At 35.3% G+C, this 11226-nt stretch overlaps 1 protein-coding gene across 1 annotated transcript in view; it reads left to right on the top strand.

Annotated features, from left to right (window-relative positions):
* Positions 1-6839: 6839 nt before the first annotated feature.
* Positions 6840-11226, top strand: part of LOC107672694 (ubiquitin carboxyl-terminal hydrolase 43-like) — an 85499-nt gene continuing 81112 nt past the window's right edge. Inside the window, exon 1 of the mRNA XM_016466002.1 lies at positions 6840-7712. Coding sequence (XP_016321488.1) covers positions 7125-7712 — 588 coding nt within the window. The 5' untranslated portion in view covers positions 6840-7124. The remainder of the gene's footprint in view (positions 7713-11226) is intronic.

Genomic DNA, 11226 nt, shown 5'->3' with positions numbered 1-11226 from the left:
GGCGAGATCCCAATTCGTCAGTCACGACTGACGTAACGTCGAACGTGACTGACTGAAAGGGAACTATATAATACATTTTGAGCAACATTACATTAGCGACTGATAATGTAGGAAACCGCAGATAAATGTACATAATCAATTGCATGAATGTACCAAAGCAATCGCAACTTGTTCAAAAGAAAGAGAAACTGCTTTTTTGATGTGCGCAAGTGACTAGATGATGTGGAGGTTGAACATGTAGTTTTGAGAATTTCATCTCTGATCTGAGAAATGCGCCAAAGCGACTGAGAAAAACTGTAATGTAATTTTTTTTTCTTTAATCAGAGCCAGCTCATGGTTTTCTGCTCTGTGTTCTACTAATTTAAATCAACTTTTGCTTCTAATTTATTTCCAGTTGCAGCAATACCAACATAATAATTATATAAGTTTGTACAAGTAGTTTTGAGAATTTCATTTCTGATTTGAGAAATGCACCAAAGCGACTGAGAAAAACTGTAACATTTGTCACTGCAGCGTGGCTCATTTTCACATATGCTGCACTCATGTGTCTTTGAAGACTGGTGGAACTCAATATACATTTAACAAAAAAAAAAAAAGAGTACTGACCTCTTTAGCAACAAGAGCTCATGTGGGCGTCAAAATGACCAATGATTATGGTTCCACGTATGTCTAAACCCAAAGACCTGTCTTATACAATAGGAGAATTGCACCCATACACCAACAACTATACCTATTCGGCAGCTAATATAGATGCTTTTGACTTCACCTTGACCCTCTGTTCCCATGTTATATAAACCGAATGCTAATTTAAAAGAGTGCCTGCGGATATTCACTGAACCAATCGAGTGCATCTAAGCCTCCACTAACACCAGAGTCTAGCTGATGAGGGCCGACTTACTTTGGTCTTTTACAGTAGAGTTGCAGGAAAGAAGCCAGTGGGGAAGTCCAATTCGATATGCTTTTATCTTCTGGCTTGACTTAAATAAATGCATATGCAAACAGTTCTGAAATGGGTCAGATTAAACACTTTGATTATTTGCGTGTGAATAGTGGTGGTGGCCACACACAGATCTTTCTTTTACAGCTCATGGAATAAACCCAACGTGAACCACTGGATCAAATCAATAAGATTCATGATGTGTTTATGCATAATAAGGAGATGATATGGATTAGATAAGGGTTTAATATATCTCTGTTTAATGTGGAAAATAAAAAGCACAACTTTTTGTTTCTAATAATAGACGCTTGTTGAGATTCTCACAAAATGTTGAAATGCACAGGCTATGAATTATACAAGAAAAGGACAAATTGGACTGATTGGCACTGGAATAAACATACTTGTTTCTTTTCTTTTATGTGTGTGAAGTGTTGAATTAGTAGACATCATTTCACTTCTATCGATTTGTACAGTACAATGCAAATTGTTCCAGTGCAGCAACAAACAAGGTTTTCAAAACAACTATAGGTTTGGATGTGATGCAGACTGACCAAGATGATGAAAGTTAGTTGCGTTTACTGTAAAACGCCCCAAGTGTTGTTATTGTTAAACTAAAACAATAAACATTTTTCAGTAAAAATGTTAATCTTAAAGCAAAATCAGAAATGTTGCAACAAACTGAAAAATAAGTTTACTTTAAATCACTAAAGTGCCTAAAACCTAAATAAAATGTTAATTAAAGTTATACAGAAACATAAAAAAAACTAAAAGCTAATAAAAAAGACAAAAGCACATAATCAAAATGATAGTATAAACTAAAATTACAGTAAATAAAACAGAAAATACAAGAATTAAAAACTATTTAAAACTGAAATATGTTTAAGTTAAATAAAAATCAACTGAAGCCATATATAAATATAGAAACACCTATAAAAATGACAAAAGCACATAACTAAATTATCTTAAACTAAATGTTAATAAACTGAAAACTGAAAATAAAAAAATCAAAGCTATTAACAAATTCTATATAAAAAAAATTAATGCCACTGCCATTTCTTTCAGAACAGTGCCCTCTTTTGGTGAAAATACAATTTGTAAATCATTTAGATCACTAAAATCATATCTTTGGTTGGCTTTCTAATTTGATCCAAAGCATATGCATATGCTCTTCTGATCTACACCTCTGAATCTGTATGAGAAGAACAAATATTTCCACATGATTTATTGGGGTCAAAGCATTCCAGTTATGACTAAGACAGTTGAATAGAGATCTGTTTGATGAAGTCTAATAGTCTGGCTCGTCCTTTGCTCTCCAACACATAAGGGAATCTCGAAACGTAAGGTTCTCTCTCAGCTGAAAGTGATTCTTTGTGTACGAGAGCCGTTTACTGTTAAACTGATTCCTACGCTGGAAAAGGTCAGCAACCAAAAAAAAAATCCTTCTTTCAACAAGACAGCAAAGCGCTTGCTTTGTTTGAGTCTGTTTTATGACTCTTTTTATGGTCATTTATCGCACATGCTTATTGGGGTCTTCTTTCAAACATATGTTGACCTGAATGGATTTTGTGCATACGGATGGGTGGTCCATGCCGGATACGACCCCAGTTTGACCCCTAAAATGCCCATTTCTAAGCAATATGAACTGGACAGAGGTGTCAGGGGGCAAATGGTCAATGCACATTATGCATAACTGTCCATCGCATATACAGTAGACTCCTCTATAACACCTCTATGCTTCTTAGACTGCATATTCTGAATTATTCAAAACATGCAAACCATTTCAAAACATTACAATAGAAATTGTTACTTACTTCCTTAGAAACAAGCTACTTAAATTAGCTAGCTAAACTAACAACTATTCTACAGAAATATTAGTTAAGCTTGGCTATTTTGAGAAAGTACAGTCCAAGCTACATGGAAAAAGTGGCTTGCTACAGTTAAGCTAATCCATCAATTCATATATATATATATAAACTAGAACTTACTTTAATTCAGCTAGTTCCCGAGGTAACATTTTAACTTGATGTACTAAAATAACTCAAAATAAAAATAAATGCTAATAGAAATGAAAAAAGTGAACTGAAATAAAATATAAAATACAACATTCTCATTTTCGTTTAGTTTAACTTGATTTACTAAAATAACTAAAACTGAAATAATAATAATAATAATAATAATAATAATAATAATAACAAAACAATAACAATAATAATAATAACAGTAAAAGCTACACAGACATTAAAAACTGCATAAAAATTACACAAAAAAAACTTTTGAAAAAAATCAAATAAAAACTGAAAATAAAAAAGTAATTCATACTATTAATAAAATCTATAAATGTATCTCAGTGATATTAAAATACACTGTTGTCAATTGCTTTGAGCCTGTAAACAACAGTTATTTTAGTATAACACAGATACTATAGTATTAATGCATAATATTTTGAATTAGCTTTTGTTTTTATGTTTTCATTTCAATTTTAGCTTACATTTTTAATAATTTTGTTGTGCTTTTGTCATTTTTATTAGTTTTTAATATTTTTTATTTATTTTAGGTTCACTTTTAGTAATTTTTGTATTTCAGCTTCAGTCAGTGTTCAAAGCAACATTTCACATTTGTATTTATGTTTTTCATTAATATTAATATTTTATTTTATTTTAGCTTCAAATATTAATGAACAAATTGTTTTTAATAGTTTTAGTTAACAATAACAAAATTGATAAACAAAACGTTTTAGACTGAATTAACCAACGCATTTTGCTAAACAACAAATATATTCGTCAAAGATGTGTAGTTATTTTCTTCTTTCAGTGAGTCATTTTCTCTTAATATGAGTCATTTCAAGTTATTTTCACTGCATGGGACAAACAAACACTGAGGACTTAAGAGGGCATGATGCGTTCCCATTTCATTTTACAAGGCTTTTAAGGCTACCAAGGGAAGAGAGATTGATGCCCTTTTTACTTACACTTCAGGTGCACTCCATCAGCGTTAGCCACAAAAGAGCAGTCCTTCAACAAAAACAGATTGAAAAAAAAAAGCCATAGCAACGTCTCTTTCTTGCTTACGCTGTCTTGATGTACCACTAGAGGGCGCCCTAAGCTAAACCATTGATGAGCACCTCACTCGTCACTATCTTTAGATGAATTTTGATGAGACCAGTGAAATATGCTGATACTTACAGTAAACATTCACAGTATGGGGCGACAGGCATCTTTCCCAGAACCAATGAATGCATAACCATAACAGAGTCCAAAGCTTCAGTCTGCAACATCAAGTGCAAGTCAAAGAGCTAACATCAAACCTTAGAGTCCATATAATCAGAAATGTTAGATAAGTACCCACAGTACTATAAAATAAATAAATAAAAAAGAAAACAAACATTTTTCTTGCTACACTCTAAGAAAACCTTCTCAAAAGGTACATCTTTGTCCCTAAAGGCACTGTACATATTGGTACCTTTTTTTGAGTGTGTGGAAATGTTGGTAGATTTGTTTTATTTTCTGTAGTTTTTCAATATAATATTTTAAAAAAAAAATCTAAAACAATATTTTTTATCACCTCTTTTCCCCTGCTATTCATGCCATGGATTTTGTTTTCTTCTTATTGTTGTTTCTTCATGGGATTCATGTTGAATTTCTTTGTAAATGACAAAGAAAAAGTAGTAATTTTCATTATTCCTTTCAGTAGAAAATAAAGCTCCTTCATTATCAGCATTTGGTGTAAATCTGTTTGGTCTGCACAGCTTGCTAATAGAGTTGCATTCGCCGTGCTGTCTTAACAGCCTGTTATCATGGCTGTTTAGAGATAATGATTGTTTTTAGATTCAGCAGACCCTTGCATCATGTTGATTATTTATCCCCAAGGTCTCTCTTGATCCTTTCAAAACAGTTGAGGTTAACGTTAGACATTTAATAAAAAATGTAGAGAACCATGACGCTGTGGCTTGGCAAACCCGACTAGAGAGAATTACTCTGGTAAATTTAAACCAGACTTATAACTTCTCTTCTCATTTTCCAGTCCAGTCCACATGCATACAGTCCGGTTAGCGGTTATGTCATGCTTTTACGCATCGTTCTGTGTCTTTGATCACATAGAAGCAACTAAAAGAAAGGAAGGAAGGAAGTAAATGTACCTCAGAAGATAAAAATATCTTAGAGTATGCTCTTTTGCAAAGGGATGGCACACTGAAAGAGATAGCTGCCAACCTAGAGACATGTATCCACACACAAAGTCTTTAAGCTCTGCATGTTCAGTACTTTGAATTCATTTTGCATATAAGATCTCGGTAGAATAAAGCGCAAAGAACTCTAAAAATAAGATCATTTTGGCTATTATCCAAGACATTCGTCTCCTCTAATTGTTCAAATGTAAAGAGGACAGAATGAGTTTAAAACCACATCAGTGGTTTGGCAGTTTGAATGCTGGAGAAATGGGAAAACTGTAGGTGGTCTGGTTTTGTGACAAAATTCTGTCGCTGTGGCAGTGAAGAGATAACCGGGAAACTGCATTGATGTGACTTCTGCTCAGAAGAGGTGATGATAAACTAGTGAAGGTGTGGGGTTACTCATAGGCCAGCTAAAGACATATGGCAACTGGACCCAGTGCCAACATAGATAAGAGGTGATAATCAGAGGTGATAACAACATCCACATCAATTCAACGTGAGGAAAGCAGATAGCATATTAACAAAACACCCTGTTGTTGTTTTTTCTTCAAATTGTTAAAACAATTTATTGCAAATTATTTATTTTATTATAATTGCGGTCTTTTCATTATCAGGTCAGTAGCTGGCCACTGGAGCAGTGCAACATAACCATGACCTACTTGACACCACTGACATTTAAACAGCAGGGGGCTCTGTATTGTTAATCTCCATGCAAAAACCCTAACCAGACAGACAAATAGATAGACAGACAGACAGACGATAGATACTCTAAGAAGAATAGACAGACAGACAGATAGATAGATAGATAGATAGACAGAGATAGATAGATAGATAGATAGATAGATAGATAGATAGATAGATGACATGACAAAGAGGCCTAATATGCATCACTTGATCATAAAAATAAAATTAAAATAAAACTTTCTGGTTTGTGAAACTGTATAGTGGCACAGTACTAACCAGAATAGCCTACCCTTAACCGTGGTTTTATTATTAAAAGTGTAGTAAGCATGTTTTTTTATTAATTATATTTATTTTAAATAATTAATTAATTAATTATTTTTATATTAATTACCATTTGTACAACCACAGTTCTACAACAAATACCATGCTTAAACTATGGTTAGTGTATGGTTACAGTAAGCCTTTTATTTACTTATTTATTTTGTAGTAAAACCATGGTGATTTTTCGTAAGGGTACAGTTTGCTTTAAAGCAAGACACAACTCGTCCGATTGCATCCCGGAAATGACCTGTGTTGACAGAGACAGTAAACCTTAGAGGTCCCATATTTTACACCTTTCTGGAGTTTTATTTTAGGTTTTGATGTCCTTAAGAATATATATTTGCGGTATAAGTACCAAAAACCATCTCAATATATTTGTACAGCTCCTTTCTCAGGAGCTCTGCTGAGAACAGGTTGATTTTGGCATGTCTAATTAATATTCATGAGCCTCTGCAGGCTGTGTGAATTTTACTGTGGACTGACTGTTTTGAAACTTATATGGTAGTTACATAGTACCTAGACCTCAGTTATCATGAAAAAAGCCAGGAAATTTCAGTTTTGACAATATGGGACCTTTAAATTTCCTCTAACAAACTGTAATTCCTTTAAAATAGTCGAATCCCTGAAAGGCAATGTAGGCTATAATCCGTACACTGATCACTAGGCTTGCCGTACGGACAGCTCTGCCTGCCCGTCAATCACTCCATCGCTCGCAGCCAGCTTCCCGCCAGTATGAAGTTCTAGGAGCGCTCGTGCTGACCGCCGTTACCGGAGAACTGTCAATCATTCGTTCGTTCCAACCGCCTGCCGGTATGACGTCACGGGAGTTGCCGTTCTGACCGCGCTACCTGCCAATCACTCCTTCACTGCGAGCGTGAGGAAGATCTCTGCGCTCATCTGCGCGTGAATCCACTACTGTCCACAATGCTGGATACCGACGCTGCATCAGGTGAGGATAAAAACACTCCGCGTGCTTGAACGTTTTAGTAATCCGGAGGGAAATAAACTAGAAGTATGGATAAACGCGACAAGAAAGCGAAAACGGATTCAGGGAAGTCTACGAAACGCACAAGGAAGCTGTTCCGGAGGAAATCATTCAAATCAGTGGAAAGTTTGGTGAGTAAGATCTTGAAAAGTTTGGGGAGCTTGGCTAACGGCGGAGAAACAACCGAGCGCTCGGATGCTGAGGAGGATGATGGTGGGTTTGGAGAAAGCGCAACTTGCGCGGGAAACTCGGGACATGTGAGAAAAGAGGACAGCAGTCAGGTGAGGAAAAGTTCCTCGCTTCCCTGCCCTTCCTCCGCGAAAGAGCGACTGTTCTCGCTGTACGGGGATAAAACGCCAGGCGTGCTGGGTCTGAAGAACCACGGGAATACCTGCTTCATGAACGCCGTCCTGCAGTGCTTGAGCAACACGGACCTGCTCGCTGAGTATCTGTGTCTGGAGCGATATAAACTGGATCTGTGTCACAGGGCAATGAACGGGTTTATAAAGAATGAGAACGGTCAGCAGGAGAAAGGAGATGTTACGGAACGGCTCGCGACTTTGGTCCGAGCGCTTTGGACTTTTCAGTACACTCCTCAACTCTCGGCTGAGTTTAAGGTAGACTCAAGTAAACTGTAATTGTATTATTTTGTCACTGACGCTTTTATCCACTTATTACAGGCACAGGATCATCTAGGCATCCTGTGAAAGTTCCTCAAATATCCCATAGTATTTAAGGAATGTAGCTATACATTTCAAGCTGCTCAAATGCTCTTCACGTTATTATGGGGTTAATGGAGGAAACTAGTGTCTATAAAGGTTCCATTTAAAAATAGATTTTACAGCCTGATGCATTAACTTTTTAAGGCCTTCAAAGAGCATGCAAAATCCTTCATAATTATTATGCATGCATATTTGTGACAAAATAATGTATTTATTGAGAAAATGTACTTTTAAAAAGTAATGCCATGCCAGATAGCCTATTAAAATGAACTCTGATTAAAATGGTAAAAAAAAAAATTGGAAATGGTGACCGGACAGCACCTAAAATGTACATATCCCCTTATATATTGATTTATTTGAACTTAAAACTTTAATGTTGACAAAGAAACTCATGGACATGTGTGGTGTCAACTATACATATAACTTAAAATCAGCTCATGGAGCTTTCTCTGGCCAGTTTGTTCAGTATGTGAGCAAATGCGTTCCCACGGGATGGTCTCTTCTCAGTAAAAAATAGATCAGGATGAGAAACTTTCCACAGATAACATTATCAGCAGAGTGTAAACTTAAAAACTAGAGTGCACTCTCAGATAAGAAATCACCACACTGGATACCGACCACAAAGACGAGTGCGATCTGGAACGCAAGTCTTAAAAAACACTTTCTCAGAAATCTACTACTAGCGTAATACATTTACTAGAAGAATGATGACAAAAGAGCTTGCCGCTACATTCTTTAAGACCGAGGGGGCAGATGGCAAAAAGCTGAAGGTTTGCTAGTATGAATGTTTCACAATGACCGTTACATACGGATTATTAGTTCAGGCTTTGTCGTCTACATAAAAGATATAGTCAATATTGCCAACAAATTAATTCAGCAACACTTGTATGGATCATACAGACATGTATGGATCCATTAAGAGCCTTTGGAATCCTTCCATTCCACAAAGGATTCTTTATAGTCGAAAAAGGTTCTTTAGATTATTAAAACATTCTTCACACTAAGAAAAAAGTTCTGTTATGATATAATCTGCTTCTTTAAGCTCCTCACAGGGTTAAGCCATTTATCTTGAGGTAGGAGTAGCTAAAGAAACTAGCAGGTGGGAGAAATCCAGAAAAAAATTCAGTGGAAAAGTGTCATCGAGAGGAGTTGGGAGTGTAGCCATAAGGTAGGCCTGATGCTCTGATGGGAAACAGAGGCCCAGTTCTATTCACACCCTACTATCAAAAGTCTGAAATGATTGCCTGGAAGGCCCCCAATCTGGGCTGACTGTTAGACGAATAGAGAATTACAAGAATACTCAAGGCAAAATATAAGGCTGTGCCTACTCAAAAACACATTTAAGGATGAATCTGAATCAAAGATCATCTACTGTATACTGTATTTTGGGTGTCTACACAAGACAACATTAACAGCCTCATCTGATTCTGAGTCTAATGACTTGCATGTCATAATTTTACATTAGGCCATCTGAGGCATGATTTGCTATTTCCTGTTGACAGAGCCCAGAGTATCTTGTCTAGAGACGACATAAATAAACTCTCTCTGCTTCTCAGACGTCTGCGAGAGTTAATAAGTGCCTAACCGCAGATACAGGGAGCCACCTATAAACAATCTGCTCTACCCTATAATTTATGCCTCCCACTGCACTTAACTTTATTTACTTAATATCTGCTTTAGTAAAGTGCAATCTATTTCTAATTAGACTAAAATGGACATGAATTACACAGTGAAAGCGTCACAAGTGGTGACTGGTTCAATTATGCCATTTCAAATGCAACCGAAGACCAAAATCTTGTGTAACTGAACTCAAATCAACGAGTTGTTAAAGGGGAAAGGAGCTTGTTGGTAGAGCTGGTATGCGGTTGATGGATGTCAGGCTGGTATTTCACAGATCACAAGGTCGTGTTGTGTATAGTTCCTGACTGATGTCTAGCTAGTCAAACTCAAAGGGGAATGTAGCAGAGTTAATGGCTGATCTGAGTATATATTAAGTCATCAAGTCTACTGTGTCAGTATTGGAAATGAATGAAAAATGTTGTACTCCACAGTGTACTTCTAAAAGTTGATAAAACTAGAAGATATATGCATTTAAAAATATACATTCTTTCTTTTACAGGAAACCAAAAATTGATGGCTTATCTTGCCAGGAAGGGCATATAGAAATCGGTAATAAAATACTGTTTGAGATAAGAACGTCTAAATTATATGTACAACCTGCAAAAAAAAAAGGGGGAAAAAAAAGAAATTTATCATGGAAAACCTGGAAGTATTTTTTTAAATAATATAAAATAAAAAGTAATATAATATAATATAATATAATATAATATAATAGTAACATTTTTATTTGTTTTCCTAGTTAAGCTCATAATTAGAAATTACTCATTACTCAATGACTTTTAAAAATCCTTATCTAGTCATTACTAACAACTCCCATGGAAATACATGTTTTAATATGAAATAGACAGAAAATTGTATTTCCAAATAATTTCATGAGGTCTAACTCAATTAATTATTTTATCCTTATATTTGGGTTCACTGACGAGATGCTGAGCAAAAAAAGGCCTTTGAAGATCAAAGCTTTGATATTTTAACGGTCCAACTTCTTTAATACTATTTTTTCATTTTTAATTATTTAATGGATGATAGTTCCAGGTGCTTTTCCTTATAACTCCTGTCCTGATATATATAAAAACACTGGGATATTTCTCTATATATGCAATACAAAACATTTTTGTTAGAATATGGCTGGGTGATGTCTATAAACTAGTGTTTATTACTCAAAACGCAAAAAAGACCAATAAAATTCATGGTTAGTCTCTCCTTAAAGGACCTGCTTCCATACTAATACTAGTTCATCCGTTTCTGCACAAAACTAACGTTCAAGTCAAACCTCTTCAGGCTGAGCACTCATAGATGAAAAGGAAGCCTTTCTTTATATAATAATGACAGGAATCATCTCTTTAATACCACAGATAATTGGAGGCCTACATTTCTCAAAGCTTTCACATGCGCCAAAGACATTTCACAGGACCAGAATTCCAATATTCTCCAGTGACTGTTGACTATATGTTATAAATTAAACATTGGCAACCCTCTACGCACACCTTGGCAATATAATCGACATTGGCTAGTAATTTTTTTTGTTTACTCGCCAGACTGATATACTATTTTACACACACACACACACACACACACACATTTACTTGGCTATCTAAATGGGGACATTACATAGACTTCTATTGTTTTTATATACAGATAGTTATACACTTTTTAACCTAAACTCACCCCTACCCCTCACAGAAAACTTTCTGCATTTTTACAATTTCAAAAGTAAAAAAAAACTTTGTTTACTTTATTTTTATAACAGTTTTACAAATGAGGACATCCACAAATTGAGGTTTTTGCC

The sequence above is a fragment of the Sinocyclocheilus anshuiensis genome, unplaced genomic scaffold, assembly GCF_001515605.1.
Source record: "Sinocyclocheilus anshuiensis isolate Anshui unplaced genomic scaffold, SAMN03320099.WGS_v1.1 scaffold504, whole genome shotgun sequence".
Taxonomy (NCBI): Eukaryota; Metazoa; Chordata; class Actinopteri; order Cypriniformes; family Cyprinidae; genus Sinocyclocheilus; species Sinocyclocheilus anshuiensis.
The sequence above is the reverse complement of the archived record's forward strand: the minus strand, read 5'-3'. Positions and strand labels throughout refer to the sequence as shown.